The 18,238-nt window shown below is 34.6% G+C and overlaps 1 protein-coding gene across 5 annotated transcripts in view; it reads left to right on the top strand.

Annotated features, from left to right (window-relative positions):
• AKAP6 (A-kinase anchoring protein 6) overlaps positions 1 to 18,238 on the top strand; it is a 258,549-nt gene that overhangs the window by 161,496 nt on the left and 78,815 nt on the right. For all 5 annotated transcript variants that reach the window (XM_074542704.1, XM_005479848.4, XM_005479847.4 and 2 more), the window contains exon 8: positions 14,187 to 14,335. In XM_074542704.1, the coding sequence (XP_074398805.1) occupies positions 14,187 to 14,335 (149 nt within the window). The remainder of the gene's footprint in view (positions 1 to 14,186; positions 14,336 to 18,238) is intronic.

Below are 18,238 nucleotides of genomic sequence, written 5' to 3'. Positions count from 1 at the left end.
ACAACTGAATTATTTTAATTTATAAAGTAACTAGATACACAAACGTATATAATATTTATAAATTTCAGGCAAAAGTTTTGAAGTATTATGTGAGCTTCCTTGATATTATAGATATTCTTAAGAAATATTTTCATTTTTAAATGAAATGTAAATTTAAATGTTCTGTTAAAACACAGATGTACATTTTTGTGTCTATTTTTATTTTTAAAATATCTTGATGTATTTAAAGAAAAAAAGAATTTATATGTTGTATGATTTACAGTCTTGGAAAAAATAACATAGTCATAACTCTGCGGTTTTTGTGATGCATGAAGATCAGATTTTTTAATGTTGGTTAATGCTTTACTAATTAAAGTGTGCATGTTAATTAAAGCAGAGGCTAATGTTAATTACCTATATTAATGGAATCTCATGTAGCACCTGCCTGAAGCAATGGGTTCAATTTTCAAAATATCTCAATTAAGACTGAAACTTTTGATTTGCATCTAGTAGGGTTTCAATTAACTGCATTGCAAACTTAAATAACACACTTAAAGGGATAATATCACCAATCACATACAGCACAGTGGAATTGGTCGGTTCAATTATCGACTACGGCTGTGAGAGCTTTCACAGTCAGTAGGTAAGTACTGTGGTATTGGCAAGTGATTATTGTCTAGGGCTGTCATCACTTCTGTGGCTGTTGTAAGAGAGATGTTAAATTGCTGTACTTGGGCCGCACTGCAATTCCATTGTTGAGGCAGACAGAAATAGAATGATGTTTTCTCACATCCAGCATTTAATGGTGAAGATTCAGCTTGTTCCTTTGAAATAAATGACCACTGTTCCATGACATGGTAAGGCATTTTATCAAATGGGAAAACAGCATTTGTGATAAAGTGCACAGTGTTGCAGGGTACTTCTCAGCCAAACCATGAGATGTGATTGTATTCCCAATATCTGTTTCAACCACCACAGCATTACGTGTTGACATAGGAGCTTTTAATGAGCAGCTTCAGGAAGCGATTAACAAAGCACTAGAAATAGATGCAATCATGCTGATTGGAAATTCTACCTAAGCTCCATAAATAAGACCATAATGTCCTGCTACCATACAACTTTCTAGGATAATTATTTCTGATAGCTCCAAGACTTGAACTTTTAATCTGAGCCTACTCCATTGAAATATTGATGGTTCACTTACGAAGAAATCAAGATCCCTAAAAAAGCATGCTAACCTTTTCTGGTTTGGACACACAATTGAAGAATAAGTGTAGGATTTTGTGGTTGGATCCAAATTTTGTGTGTACATGTAATGCAAAAGTGCCTCTAAGCATAATTCCTATGTGGCATCTGTGGAAACATATTACTACAAAGTCAGTTTTCAACCATGCTCAGCAAAGAGGACCTGGAGCACAAGGTTACTTGTGTAGCTGTAATCTCTCACTTGTGCCTACCTATTGCCTGCTAAAAATACCCTTAGGCTTTAGACCATTCCACTACAAGGGTCCTGACTTCTCTGTATAATAGATTGCCTGTGCCTATTAATAAAATCTCTAATATAACCTTCCATTGTAACATTCAGGCTTAATGCCTCCATATTAATTAATGCTTTGACAAAAGCAAAAAAAAAAAAATCACAGTATCAGTTAATCTGTTTAAGAAATTTGTGAGATTATAATAAAACCTTTTACCAAATCGCATTTAAAATATTTATTTTAAAATATGTAATAACCCTTGACTTATCAGTTTGTGACCTCTCTTAGGTCTAGATTAATCAGTGTGTAATGACTGTTGTCAATATTTTCACTTCTATGGAGCCTGTGTCCCACACTATTTTGTAGGGTCATTAGATGGTTTAGAACTCACGCTTCTTTTTGTCTCTGAAAACAGATTACAGTCTATTGTAATCTGAGTTCCCAGAATTTCTATGTAGTGATATTCAACTTCTTTAACAGTTTAATGTAAATATCTAATTTACTGCCTTGTTTATGGTTACTGGATATGTGCATCTTTTCATTAAAGTTTTCCCTTGACATATATTTGTAGTAATTGAACTTCAGATTCCTTGAGTCACTATGCATCTTCTTTTCACTGCAGAAAAGTCACATTTTCATGGGTCAAGTGTTAAACTAAAAAGATGCAGTAGATATGATTATTATACTGTGCTATGTTATTGTCATCTCAGTTATACTTACTAATGTTTGAAGGGAAAAAAAATCTGTAAATGTATAGCCACATTTACATTTGTTACGCACATATGTCATCTTTGGATATTATAACTTGAGAAGGGTGATTTTGCTATTTTTCAATCTATTTCCTTTTGATTTTGAAACGAAAATATTTGTTCATATCCATTTAAATAGCTGTCTAAACTTTAATAAAATAGCTAAATATCTCCTTTTTGTTGGACTCTTAGTAACACAGAATCTGCCATAATAAATCTTGTATTGATATGGCAATTTTAACTTCATTCTACATGAGAAATAATACAGCACCAAACAGGCAGAATCTCATGTAGTGGTCATGTCTTTGATGAAAATCTGTTGAAATCATTGTATTTACAAGATTACTGAGATTAGGTCTCTCTGGGTATTAGCTGGCCCAAAGGCACTTAGCCAATTAAGGCTATTGGAAAAAAAAAAATGAAAGCAATCCAACCTGAAGCTTTCTAAAAGGAATCTTTAACACCATTTACTTCTCCTGTATAGGAACTATAATACAGCACTTCCAATATCTTGAGCATGCTTCATTTGGTTTTATGTAGCTGGAGTGTTTTTCTAAGTATGAGATGAAAAATGTTTAATTCATTGTTTAAATGACAAAATAAAATTACTTAAAAAGCAAGCAATAATACTGAACAAGCAATGCTAGAGTATCTTTGTATTAGAGAACAAGGAAGAAGGTGACTATGCAAATTTGGATGGATTTTTATTAATGGTGATTTGAAAGGCAGACCTGTAAAACTCTTATTCTTACATTTTGGCATTCATATTCCTCCTGGAATGTTTTCTTTATAAGTTAAAGGCTTGGGTGCATTAGACAAATCAGCTGTGCAGGTTTGGCCTCTGGAATCATGACAAGCTTGTAACAGAGGCCTTGACAAAGAATAAAGCTACAAGTGCACAGAATGCAGTCTGTTATACTGCAGCATTTTCAACAAAAATGGAAATAGAATGTTGGTGAAGTCGCGTAAGACATGGGCTAGATAGAACGAGTGATTTATTTTTTGAAGGGTTCACACACAGTCCTTGCTCTGGAAAAATTCCCTTATACACTGTGGAAAGCTTACCTAAATAAAGCAGCTAAGGAATTTGAGTACTGGATATTGCTTTACTTTTAAAGTTATTTTTGGAACTTTGATACATATAACATAGATGTGTATCAAAATCTACCTTAAACTGCTGAGAGAAAAGTTTTCCACTGTATTTTGTCTTGTTAAAGCTATAAAGTGTTATCACATTGGAATTGTCAAATTAAGGTGTCTGACATGTTTCTGAAAGGCAACATTCAGCAAAAAGGGCATCTTTTGTTGTTAGAAAAAGGTGACTCTTTTTGTACAGTTTTGGGCTTTAATTATTCTGCTGCTTTGTTTTAGCCTTGAACAGTCTCTCTACATGAGTAGATCTTATCTTAATATTTTATATGTCTATATAAACACACTATTAAAAAGATTATTTTATCACATCTGGTTTTACTGCAAGTTGCTGCATGTCTCTAGAGGCATACAGAATTTTTATTTTCAAGCAAATTTATATTAGTTACAGTCTCCAGCTGTTTTAGATATAGAATCATTTCCTGTTGGTACAGTTTCCAGGACAATTCCCTTTTTTTCTTCTCAAAAGAATGAGAAATTTAATTTAACAAAGACATCCTATAATTGCCTTTGTATCTACCAAGGTATCTAGCAATCTAAATATTTTATTTTATTTAAAACATCTGTCTACATAATATCATATGACTATACAAACCTATATCAGCCTTCTGAAAGACAGCTGCTGCCACTTTTATTTCATTTATAAGAGACCAACAAAATTGCTCAAGATAAAGCCCGTCAGCCACTGAGTCATATATAAAAAAATTTTGCAAGATGAAAAATCGCTTGCATTTACAGTTCTTGTAAAACTAATCTAGGTCTTTTACAAATTTAGAAGCATAATTTTTCCTTTTCCCTGTTCTCTTACCCCCACCCCAGTCACTATGGAAACACAGGAGCTTTACATATACTTTTTTTATAAACTCTTTTTTTTTTGAGATTGGAGGCCCATTTCTTTTAAAGATGAAATGCAAACTAAAGTCATATCTTAATTGCCCACTTGTGGGATCTGTTTAACTCTTGCTATCTTCATTTTCACAAACATTTGGTGTGCATTATATTGGTTGAATTTTCATGCATTTTTTTAGAAAATATATAGGAGAAGTGATAATGTCAATATAGATCTTTATCTGTTTTGTGTTACTAAGCTTTACTTATAGTGATTGTAAACTGTTCCTTTGTATGAAGCAACTCATACAGAAAAGAAAATATTTAATGGATAGTTTCAATATAGGCACAGCAGCTATCCTAGAAAAATAGACACAGGTATTTTAAAGTATGTCTAAATAGGACAAGTTTACCTTTTTCCAGGGAATTAATCAAAATATTCCTTTTTGGAGAACTAAGAGTATGAAAGGAAAATGTTTATGGTTCCCTACTGGCACACAGTTATGATTGACAGGAAAAACCAACATGAATGCCACATGAGACATCTTGTTCAGGAACTTTCAGGAGGGTAGTAAATTGGTGTTGGCACAAACACAAAAAAAATAAAATGACTTGATTCAGCAGTTTTCAATTATAAATCCCCAGGCTTGAAAGAAGTAAATATTCATCAAATGATCAAAATTTATATTGATTTTTATTCTGCATTAGCAGCTCAAAGTCAAGATTCTTGACAGGGTGGATGTCGGTTTGAATGATTCTCTTTGAAATAAGGATACAGGCACTGGGCTGAATGCTACTGTGCATTCCTGAACCATAGGAAAAGACTATTAGAACCCTAGGAAGCTAAATTTTTTAAAGAATAGTATAAAAGCATGCTTGTTCTGTACTGTTTTGATAACTAAATTGTTGTTATTAGTATGTAAAGTGATTCTTGTTGTTCCTGCTTTACTGCATCCTTTCCATTATCATCTAAGGAAAACGTTTTTTATGGTACTTCAAAGGAAATGGTACTTTCTGTACTATAGTAACAGAGTTAATATCAGTGCTTCCCTAAAAAAGTGCGTTAGAGTGCTAGTCTGCCAGAGAAAAGGAAGCAAAGATTGTAGCTGCACATAACACATCTGTAATTTTGCAGTTTCTGCTAGGGAGTAAATAAAGATCTGGGGGAGGGGATGAGGGAAGGAGGGTGGAAATCCAGGGAAGGGGAATGTGAGTGTGGATGCAGCACTGAAACACAAATGTGATGACTGTGATTACCGAGCTGTGAGATTTAATGAGAAAGCCTGTATTAGAGTGAAGCAGAAAATCATAACCATCACCTCTAGACTATAGGAGTATAATTGGATCTCAGCCCCAGCAAAAGTAAATAAGTAAGTTAGTGACATTTTTAACAAACTTAAATATATTGAGAATAAGAGGGGAAGTTATCTCAATTACTGTATTGTTGCAGCATACTTTTTTTAAGTTTCTCAGCTTGTGCTAAAAAGAGATTCATTGTCTGAAAATGAAAGAAAATAGTGTGTTTTTGTGAGGGGATTAAATAAGAAGCAAAGTAAGGCAGAAATACTATAACTATCACAGTATTAGCAAATTTCCCAAATGTCCTAGGTGCTTACAATTCAGTAAACATCTTTAACAGCATAGCTTTAAAATTAAATTTTACAAACATTATGGGTAATGCTTTAATAGTATGCAAATTGCAATGAAGTCAGCAGCAGCAAAGCTGACCTCTTAGCAATACAGATATTTTATGTTTAAAACAGTTATCTTTTTACAGTTCCCTCTACCTCAGTAAGTGTCAGGTGCGTCAAGAGGCTCCTCATCAGAGGAGCATAAATAAACTCAAAGGAGCAGCAGCCTGTGCCTGATTTTTATACGCAGCAAGGCAGTTGCACAAATCAACATTTTAAGCTATATGTTTTTTCATTGCTAGAATATTACTAATAATTTTCACTAAAACTCATCTATGTATATGGATAGAGAAAGTAATGTAAAGAGGAAAATACTTAGCCTGCATTTCCCTGCTATTTTTAAATAAATTAATTTACATTAGTTAACATATCCTTCTTCAGAGTCTGACTATTCTTGCTTAATTGTGCAGTGGAGACAAAGTAGTGTTCATATTGCACAATTTTATGTTATTAATAGTTCAATATCTAAAAAGCTGATGAAAATTCCCAGTAATTTCTCCCTGTAGGAGGAAAAAATTGTGTAGTAAGAAAACATTCACATCTCTAGGGGTAACATAGCATCAAATAGACTATCAAGGCATGGAAAGAATCTCCTTTAATTTCAGAACATGTTAAATAAGCATTCAATGAGTGTCTTTGAGGAACACAGTGTAGGAGTTTTAACTTCAAAATGTTTGACGCTATTGAACCTCTCAAAATATTTGACTCAAAACATTGAATCGAAAGAAGATTTTAGGTCGAAACTTCTGCAATTTTGTGAGTTGATATGTCTAGGAAATTTTGGAACTAGTTAAGCACACACATATTTTTAATGATTAGGTTAATAAATATGTAGCATTTCCCAAGCATATAGAAGCTTAAAATGGACCTACTAGGGGAAAAAATGAGCTGCATTTGTACAACGAGTACAGCACAGTAAAATTGCTAAGAAAAGGCTGTAACATTTTTATGTTTGCTCTGCCATGCCTTCGTGGGCTGTTTTGCATAGTTTTCCATAGGAAGCATTGGTTTTGAGAAACTTACCTTTCCTTGCTATTTTTAGGTAGATATATATGTGTCAATCTGCTATGGGAACAATGGGAGGCGGAATGTGCACCAGCACTCTGGAATTTCTCTTGCACAAGTGTGCTGTCCTAAATCCTGAACCTGGGTAGCTTTGGTGTTAAGAGCATGGCTGTTCTGAATGCCCAGCCCTGGGAACTGAGCTAGGTGTGTTGCTGGTCCGTGTGATTTGGTACAGAAATCCTATAGAGAAATGTGACTTTTAGACGTATCTGTGCATTGGATAATAGACTCTTTAACCATCCATTTTTTTAGGACACTGCACTGCTCTAGAAGTGCAAACACAGAAAACGGTAGGAACAATAAGAGCAGTTCAAATAATGGAGATTTTAATTAAGTAAGATTAAGTTTATAATTTTAGCACTTTCTGTGCATGACTAGTCTTTTCTCTTCTTGACTGAGGGTCCTGAGGCTGACCTAGAAAGGTCTTGAATCTTCTTTATGTACAACATATTTTTGTTCTGGCCTTCTATAACAATTTTTTTTTCTCCCTGACAGGGAAAAAACCAAGGTTGTATTGATTAATTACTAATTTAATAGGACAATTTCTGGGTTTGTAAGAATTGGGCTGTGTGGGTTTACAGTTGTGGCATAGGAAGAAGTGTCACTGAAGGAGATGGAAGGCATGTGGCAGCTACGAAGAAATTCTCTCTATTATGATGATGGGTTTGGCTGGATCTGCATCCTTGTTAATTTGTGTCTTCCACATGTCTTTAGCAAACACTGTTCTGTCATCCCAGCCCTTTCCACTGTCAGAGCAAGCCTGTTCCCTACCTGTCCCCCAATTATTAGACTCTGTCACTCTCTTTCTGCAAACTGGAGATGCAGACCTGCAAGACAAGAAAAGTAGAAAAGGGTCCCAGCCTTTGTTCAATTTCCATTCTTGCAAGAACTTTTTTTCACCTGGCAATTTTGGGATGCTGTTGTCAGAAACTATTCAGTCTCAATTAACCTCTGGAGAGGTTAATTCTTTCATAATTTCCTTCAATGATTTTTGATATTTATGATGCAGGGAACTTCTCTGGGTTTATAACTGAGATCTGTGTAATGCACTGGGCATGCCATGCTCTTGTGTTGTGTTTAATGTTACCTTGAATAGAATGAGAGGTGGGTGAATAGTCAGGAATAAAGACACAAAAGGTGCAGATTTTAAATTAGCAGCATGATCATGGCATCTTCATGGCTTTGGTCAGACAGTGCTGCTGAGCCCACACTACTGATTGCATTTGCACTCCCCAGTCCTGAAGTCACAGGTCATGGATATCTGAAAGCCAAGGGAAACCCTGCAAAAAGGTACTACTCATATTTTATAGGCTTCCCTCCACCCTCCCCCCATAATTTCTGATGGCTCTGAGAACTGTCTGAAGTTCTTCTTGCTATAGCACAGCCCTAACTATCTAAAATTTCATTTTATACTGTAAAGATAGACCTAAAATTCACTGTGCTGTTACCTAAACTCTACATGGAATTTAAGTACCTTGATATGTATGAACATTGTTTTGTGATTTTGCTCATTCTACGTGGCAGTTTCATATTGTTGTGATGGTTTTAGCACACTGAAAAACAAAGCAATATCATTATTCTTAATATAAAAACATTTCTGAGATTTATGACAATAGAAACACTTAGCTAAGATTTTAGCTGGTAACAAGCATGCCCTGATTAACTGAATTAATTTCCTGCATGATCAAAACACAGTGTGTCCTTTTAAACAGGACTCTTAAATATTCAGCTCAAAGTAAACATTTCATGATACAGGATTAAAAAAAAAATAGAATTGATTCAGTTCTGAAGAGAGTGAGCAAGATGAAGAGTCAAGGAAGCCAAACGCAGGAAGGATAAGTGACTAAGAAAGTATTCAATAGCAGCGAGGTCTCTGTTTTAATTATGCAGAGCAGGGAGGGAAAAACAAATGCCTAAACTTAGGGTAGAAGCAGTTGCTTGAAGCCTAATGCAGTCCAAGAAGCCTAATGCTGCCAAATGATGGCCCAGCAATCTTAAAGGTATTTCCAACCTAAATGATCCCATTATTCCGTTATACAAATTTTATATACAAATGTGACAAAGTCACATTTTAAAATTCTGGTGTGGCTTCTTGAAAGTATTCCTTCTACCTTTGGTGTTTTCTTCCATAAAAGACCTGTTGGTTGGTGTAGGGATGGTGTGATGGATGATTAAGTCTGTCTGTATAAAGTTTTTGGACAAACTCTTGCCTGCCAAAGAATGCTTTTGTAATCTACATCTTCATGGAAGATATTCTGAGCCATATAATTCTCAACATAATTTATTCAGTAGCTGTACTGTGACAGAGCCAGGGTCTTCTTTGTGTTCTGTAATAAAGCCTTCTAATAAATATGTGGACAAGTATTCAGTATATTGTGACAGAAGAAAATGTTTGAGTATTTAAGCACATAAATGCTACTCTTATCAGCTTAATTCTGGAAAGAAATTATTCTCAAATTTAAATCTCAAGAAATTTCACCAATTGCAGATATACAGAGTGACAAGCTGGAATGTGCGTCCTTTTAAAAAGTGACATCTGAGTTTGCAGTTTGTTAAAATATACATATGAGTGAATATTCTAAGTTTACATGTTGCCTGGGGCCATCTGACCACCTCATTGTTGGCAGAAACTGGATTGTGTCCTTTAATTTCAGAGGTTGTTTTTATTTAGTTTAAGTTCAAATAATGGCAGAGGAACAAAATATCTGTATTTCTTATATAATTCTCACAATGTACAGTGTAGTGTGGCAGAAGTAAAGTTTCTCTACAGAACTGTAAAGAAAGGGTAATGCAAGATAGGATATTTTCATCGCTTAAATTTAACTGAATGTATTATATATAATTTGTATATCTAAACCACAGAATTATTTGCCTACAGTAACGTGGTTCATAAAAAATCACTTGTGCTCCCTGGGAGACGCTGTCTGAAAATACTTTCCTTTCAACACCAAATCAATGATATTTATTCTAGTAAATTCCAAAATAAAATAAAAAAAAAAAAAAACTGTAGCAGAAAATCACTGAGTTCATATCTCCAATTTACATTGGTGTAAATTTTGAGTCTCTTATTTGACACATTATACCATATAACCTTTCATTCTCCTTCCTCCTACAGTAAGAGTCATTATCCCTTGCCTTTCTCCACTTCAGAATAAGGTCATTCCAACATGTAGGTCTAATAAGAAATACAATGTATTTTCATTGATTTGTATTGTCACTGATTACTCCTTCATGTTATATAGTTATCTGTATAGTAAAGGACGCTTTATGTTGTCCTGCAAAGCCAGTCTTAAGGAACAGATTTGTACCCCAGGCTCTCCAAATTTATTTATAAGTTCTTGGTTTTTAGAAAATGAGCTTTAGAAAATAGCCTTGAAATTATTTACCATTATTAATCAATCACTAGAACTGAGTATTAGGCACTAGTCTAGATTTTTTTTCACTTTTTTTCTCCAGACTATAGTTTTTTCATAGTCTTGTATAGAGACTGGTTCCTTCAGACTCAGGAAAATGAGAGAATTTTGTAATTTGATTATTGGAAATATTTCAGTTTAATTTAAAACAGAATATTTTAAACTCATTCCATCCTAGTAGGTAGAGAATCTCTACAAGTGTGTAACAAGACCGTCATCAGCATCTTCATTGTCTTTTTATTGCAAAAATGGTCACTTAGAAGAGGACCATGAAGAAGAAAACTACTGCTGCATATAATTCCTAACCTTTTTTTCCCTCCATGTTCAATTTTTCACATATTCTGGTGTACTACATCCTCAAAAGAAAGAAGGAACTGAATTTCAATTCTAAGATGGGCCACTAGGAGTAAGTGAATAATTACCTCCCACCCAATTTCTATTAGCAATATTTGGGACTATGCATATCGCAGTAGGCTTTTTGAGGGTTTGCTGTGTCCATAAAGGTGTGTTGTAGAGATTGTTCTTAAGTTTATGTAATGAATTATGTGTAGGGCAATCTGAAAATGCACACAATGTAGATTTAAATGTAAATCAAGTAGCTTTTCTATATTTGATTGGGAATTTATGAAGTTGTTACTTTATTCTCCCAGAATATTGCAAAACTAGTCCTTCATTACCACGAAAGATTTTAAGTTGACAAGAAACTGCAGTAGGTTTATTGCATATCTGTGCTCTGTACTCTTTTCTATATTGTGCCTTGTACCTGTTAGCTCAGATTGTGTAAAATGTAGTTTTTTGAGACTTAAACTGATCAATACCTACTCAAGGTCTTCAAAGCCTCTTTGGATTTGCAGTTGATATCAGTATAACAGAGACAAAAAAATGCTTAAGTACAACAGTGAGATAGATGAATACACAGAGAAAAGAAATCAGAGAGATCCATCTGAAACTCTGTGCTGTCTGAGTTTGAGTTGCTGTAATTGTTCACGAACGTTGAAGATAGAAATTGGGTTTAAAAATAAAAATAGTTGATTTATAGAGAGATCATATTTCTGAAGTGAAGGAACTGGGTTGTATTCAGGCTTTGTAGGGTATGCTGTCGATGGAGCTCATAGTCCTTAGTATAAGAGGGCCTTATAGCTGTAAGGAAGAAATTGTGGATTCTTATTTATCCCTCTTTATATATTTACCTGCCATTTACATCCTGCTTGTCCTTTCCTACACTATTCTATTTAATTAGTGATTTTCTTCTCCCATTTTCCATGTTTGTTATTGGTTTCCCTAAAAATATTCTTGCAAGTGAACAGGGCATGACCAACCTGTGAAAAACTGATGCCTTTATTTTTAACATTTTTTATTGTAAAATATCAAGGAAATTGTAGGATAGGGAATTAGAAAATACAAGGGAAAAAGCTATCTGAATTATTGTGATAGTTTTGCTATTTAAGAAATAGCCTATGTTCATACAATTCAGGGTTCAGTTTTAATTATGATGTGTGATGTTCCAGAGCTTAGGCTACTCCCTCTTTTTAATGTCCTGGGGTGGGAGGGGTAAGGAAGGTTGTGTACACAATTTCAATAACAGCCAAGAAGACCCCAAAACCTCTACCTAAACTGCAGCCAAAACCCATAGCTAAAAAAGTAGGAATTACTTATCTTGATTTACAAACCTGTCCTGAAAATAAGGAAATTTTTTTGTTTCAAGTTTTCTACAAGATTTCCCCTCTAGGCTTAAAATGCTAGATTTTAATTGATAGATCTAATTGTTTCAGAAAATTACTGATCACTGACAACAGGGCTTTAGATGGAATGTGTCATGTCAACATATATAACGTATGTATCATGCCAACATATATAACAGAAATTAAAATTATAACAGTGGATTACTGCTTTGTGATAAAAACAAATTAAATGAACAGATTCATAGCCTTATGTGCACAATGCATATTGAAAGACTATCCTTACTGGTGAAGAACCCTTCCAAAAAAAGAAGTTCATTCAGGAACCTCTGTATACTGTGGAAGACGACTGTTTATCAGTTCAGAGGAAAATGCACTTGGGAAGCAGAACAGAAAGTTGATGCAGGTTATTTGCTGCCGTGGTTGTTTCTGAGTTATATAAATGGCAATTTTAGTTATAGTTTCTGAGAAAGCAGAATAGTTTTATAGCTCTCACAAAACTTAGCATTTTACTCTAACTGGACATTCTCAGGCTATTTTAGCTAATGTTTCTTCACTGGTAACTTCTGTGATTTAATTTTCCACTATTTTAAAATAGGTACGAAGGCCTTGAATTATATTTAAATACACAGTGAACGACCTGCATGTACTAGTCAGAATTTTTATCTTCTATCTCCTTGAAAAATTGCTAAATTTTCTGTGTTTTCTGGGGTTTTTTTGCTTGTTGATTTGTTTTTGAATTTCTCAAAAGCATATTGGGATTTATTGAAACACATAACTAATTTCACTGTAAGAAGCAGCTGAGATAGAAAGCTATAAAAGTTTGAATGAGAAATTTTAAAAGGAAATGGAATTTCCAAATCACTTGCATTATTTTTCAGCAAAAATTACACTAAGGCAAGGCCTAAGCAAATATAGAAACTGTTTTTGCCACTAGCTTATAAAGACATTCCAGTCTTCTTTCAGACTTTCCCTACTGACATTCTTCAGTGCCTGTTTCCCTTCACTTGCTTGCATTTTTCTTACATTTTACAGACTGCCCTTCTCTCTAGCCCTTTCACTACTTTCTCTTTATGACTTCTGTTGTTCCACAGATTGGTAACTCTGCTGTGCTGTCAGCAAACAAATAAACTCTTTACTTCCTTGCCTCACACAGCAGAAATTACAGGAGAGTCCTTATAGAAAAATTTCCTCCGTGCCATTTGCATTTACTTGCCATAGCACCAAATATTTAAGCAGGCATTCCACTCCTAATGGAAATAGCAGTATGTAGTTACACAGAAGCACCGGTTTTTGAAGCATTATCAGAATTTGTAATGCGTTTTTCTTTCAATGAAGTATATTAAAAGAAAACAATGGCATATCAGCCCCAAAGTGCTTTTGAACTTACTCTACGCTCTGTTCTTTCTGCTGTTCCTAGGGGCAAGTGTGGCCAACAGCAGATTTTATCCTTGTGTCATCTGGTTCTCTGAGCCTCAGAAGAATACTGATCACCACAGCTGCAATAAATAAAGTGTCTATTCAATAAGTTATGATGCCAAATATTATTCCACATTCTTCTGGACAGGCACAGTCTGATGGAAAACAGCACATCTCACTTATTGCCTTTTTCCTTGCAATTAAAGTTGCTGAGTAATCAGTCTGTTCCAGATACAGGAAAGGAGAATGTGAATAATGCCAATCTGCTTGGGTTTGTTTACAATTACTATTTAAAGGAAAAATACCCGTAGCAATATGGCTTTCATTAATTATGAAGCACAGACAGTGTGTTAACAACATAAATCTTGAAGCCTGTAAGAAAAATATCTTTATGTATCTACCTGTTCTATCACGGTGCTTGGTTTCTAATATCTTTTTTATTCATGCTTAGACATTTTTATGTAGCACTTGATTGGATATACATCTCATGGAATATATAGCAAATTCTCTGACAGAAGTTTCAATAGTTCATTTCTAGCATTTGGGATTATGCTCTAGTTCTTCTCTGGCTTAATGGTTCAGCCTTTTCACTATCTCATACAAGGAGAAAACAATGGTGTGAATAATTTGGTTAAAACTGTTGCAGTCCAAAAATATTTGTTTTAAATGAATTCTTTCTGAATTATTTTTTTAATGTTCTGTTTTGTTTTTTCCCCTCTTTGTTTTCTTTTTCTAGGCTGAGGTTCAGCTATGCTATCTGGAAGCGCAAAGAGATGCTGTTGAGCAGATGTCCTTAAAACTGTACAGTGAGCAGTACAACAGTAGTAGCAAGCGAAAGGAAGAGTTTGCTGATATGTCAAAAGTTCACACAGTGGGAAGTAATGGGTAGGGAACTATTCTTTTTGTTGTTTTATTCTCACTGATCTGTTTTGGTTTTTTTTTACATGATACACTTTTTCTTACTACTAGTTAACCGGGATTTTTCTTTCTAGGCCAGGAGGCAGGGAAAAACTGTTTTTATTGCTCTCTTTTTTTAAAAATAGATGGATGCAAAAATAATGAGTTCTGGATAATTTATCCAAATGATGGTTTGTTCATAGGAACATCTAATATTATCTAATAGTTAACTATTACATGGATTTAAAAAAAATTATTGTGTCCTTTTTCTTTAGGCTTTTCTTCTCCAGCAGCTTCATATTATTTGATTTCTTAACACCTTCCAAGGAATAATCTTGATAGAGTAATCATATCTCTGCAAGACCTCTATAATCATTGTCCTCCTAGTGACAAAGAAATGTGAATATGAAGCCATTCAATTGTAGTTCAAGCATCCAGGTTTTTGTACTTCAAGAAAGCATTGATTTTAACTGTTTTCCCTTTTTTTTAGGCTGGCTTTCCTCTACTTGTTTTTTCTTTTAATTAATGTTAGCACACATATACATGTGTATATCATAGATAAAAATGTGCATTCAAAAGCATTCTTTCTTAATATTTGAACAAATTAATCACTGGAATATGCTAAAATGAGTTCTAGCTTTCCTCTCTTTTTCACAATCAAGGAAACTTGCAGTTCTGGAAGAAGACTTTTTCTTTAATATCTTCTGAAAACCATATCTTCCAACAACTAGTGCCCCAAAATGAACATAGAAAAACCTACCAGTGGGATCATAATAGTGTAGGCAGGTCAAAGGACCCAACTAGTGCTCATTGTTTGGGGATGCCCTCATCCTGATGGAAGTTTCCTTGTAACTGGCAAGTAGAGTAGAATTTTTGCCTGCAATTTCCTACGCAAGAGAGTCTTTGACAAAGGTGTTCATGAGTTCTTTATCTCCAGAACTCCCCTTTCCAATTGTTAACTCAATGTTCAGGTCTTGGAAAAGCAGTTTTATTAAATTACCAACTGTAAAGATAAATAAGCCTTGTAAACATCCCCTCTTATTATACAGAAAGGTGTCTGTTTTAGAAAAGTTGATGTGGGCTAATTATGTAGGATTACTGAGATCTTGATTAAATATGCAGAAATCTGTCAGATTCTCAAACACGCCAGCGCAGCTAGTGGCAACCATAAAAATTATTTGTTCAGAATTGGTGTGTATATGTATATAAATGTACACTGAGGGCTACATGTTCAAAACCAGCTTCTAATTTTGCAGCCATCACTGAATGTGAGCAAGGCTTAAGCTTGGAATATTGAGGAGGATGTAAGACACATCAACAGACACTTGATTTTCCTGAGGGGAAGGGATGTAAAGCTTTATGCTTCACAGAGAAATCCAGTTTGTAACTCTGCATACTGTATGTGATAATAAAATAGTTTCTTAAAAGCACTTGTTTTCACTTGTAATTATATGCTTTGAACTGGAAATTATCATCTGGTAGTATTTCAAACCTGTTTAGTGCTGTGGCTGCCTTTCTGGGCCCATAAGGCCATCTCAGACCATAGAGGCTTAACAGTGACTTCAGGAGCCAAAGGGCTAGAATCAGGCCAGTACAATACCACTTATTCAGCCATTGTAGAAACTAGCAGGGACTAAATTCAGCTGGAAAACTTTTAGTTCAACCCATCTGAGGTGCTGTGTTGAAAAACATGAAATTCCTTCCAGCTATTTAAAAATATAATTGATGCAACATTACCTTATTGCATAAAAACAATGGACAGAAACTCCACAGTAGCATGACCAATCTAGAGATAGATCTCTACAGAGAAAGGGCCATTTGCACAAATAAGAGTATCTATCCATTTGCTGTTGTGGAAGTTTGATCTAGGAAAACGAAGCATGTCCACAGGGAGAACAAGAGATATTTTAAACTAAGAATTTTTTTTTGATGATGTGTGCATGTGTGTGTGTAGGAGATTAGGGAGATGACTTTTGTCCAGGAAACAGCTAAACTGAGATAGGTAGGGTAGTATTTGCAGAATAGTGTGATTCTAGTGGGTGTGTAAGGAACCAGAGATTTCCTGCAAAACAGTAATCTTGTTAAAACAGCAGTAGAGAAGGTTTTAATTTATTAGCATGAAAATGGCCAAATGACTAAGAAGGAGAAAAGAATGAGTATCCACTGCAGGAGAACACCAGCTAGCCAGGAGCTAAGAGGTACCCGAGAGTAGCTTATGGCAGGCCCAACATGTTATGGTAAATCTGGCTGGAAATACTGTATCCCCTCAAAACTGGAGATGAGTGCATTGAGTTGGGAGATATGGACAGCACCATTGCACAGCATGAAAGCCAGAACCTGAGATCCTGTCATCAGTGGGTATCGGGCCTTCGTGCATGGGACTTTGAGAGAAAAGCATTAGAGGGGGCTTTAAGTATGTGCTGAACATAGGGAAGTTTTAAAATTGTGTAAGGTGATAACTCTGAATTCTTCTGTATCTCCCTAATTAAAACATGTCAAAAGAGTTCCATAAAATTATGACCCGGAAACTTGAAGAGACATTTTGTCTGGCTGAATTTTTTGGTGGGTGTACCAGTGTGTTTACAGTACTTCTAAATGCCATGTGAGTTCTGCCATCAAAGAAATACAGCAAACTGGAAGTGTGTGTTAAATATGGGGAAAAAGGCTGATGGAAATAGCTTCACATTCCTTTTTATTTATTAATGCCACTGACGAACTGGTTTTCTCATGGGAAAGGTGCTCATGAATTTTCATTCAAAATAATAAATTGTCCACATTTTAAGAAATATGTTTAGGGTTCAAGGGATTAGACATGCAACTCTGCATATCTGATTCCTGGTTTACCAAGACAAAATATATTTCTTAATGTAATTTTAGTTATTACATAGCTAGTGGTTTTAGCTTATTAACCAACAAACTTCAAGGAAGCAGTTTTTACCTGCCCTTTAACTAATATTATACATTTTTGTTGACAATGTTTGGATACTTTTAATAGAGGATTTTTTTCTTTTTCAATAAACAGATGAACTAATTTATTCATTTTTTAGCGTTTGGTGAATTCAGATGATCAACCAAAATTGGATCTTTTCTATGATAATTGCATCTTTGATACACATCAGTATTTCAGAAGTCATGCTTTCCCTGGTTCTGCCTGTGGCGATATAAAAGAAAGATCGGCTAAGCTCAGGAAAAGTAGATTCTGAATAAAAAAGAAATATTAAATATATCACAGAAATACTGACAGATATGTTTCACTCTTAACCTCTCTCTAGTCCTACAATTCCTTGATTTTTTAATGTCTTTTTAGCAGCTTAGTAACTTGCATCCTCTTCCAAACAGTAATTTAATAGTGATCACAAAATCCACTCATTTAGATGCAAGATATTAATTTTAAAAAATCCATTTTTAAAAATATCAAGTATCAGAGATATCCTAAAACCACTGAAAGTATTGCAAACATATTAAAAACATGTCGATGATGCTCTGTAGGCTGACTTCGCTATCTTCAGACTCAGGCAAATAACTGCCATAGGCAGTTGCTTAAAAACACTCCTAGATGACTTGACTTTACTTCAGAAAACAAGAAAAAATAATAAAAACCAAAACAAACAGACAAAAACCAAAACAAAACCAAAAACCCACCCCCCCTCAAAAACTGCAAACAAAAAACCCAAGAAACCCCCCAACCAACAAAAAAAAAAAAAAAAAAAAAAACACTTTAAATAAAGGAGAGAATAAGTACATTATGTAAACTATGGGGAAGAAAACCAAATGTCTTGTATCCCTTCCCGTGCTTTTTCCAGTGAATCCTGTTTCTCTCACTCTTGGTTTTGGGTTGAGTTTCTGTTTAGAACATTACTTTGAAATCAAAATATTCAGTCATTTTCTAGT

Source organism: Zonotrichia albicollis, chromosome 6, assembly GCF_047830755.1.
Source record: "Zonotrichia albicollis isolate bZonAlb1 chromosome 6, bZonAlb1.hap1, whole genome shotgun sequence".
Lineage (NCBI taxonomy): Eukaryota > Metazoa > Chordata > Aves > Passeriformes > Passerellidae > Zonotrichia > Zonotrichia albicollis.
This window is presented reverse-complemented; position numbering and strand designations above follow the sequence as displayed.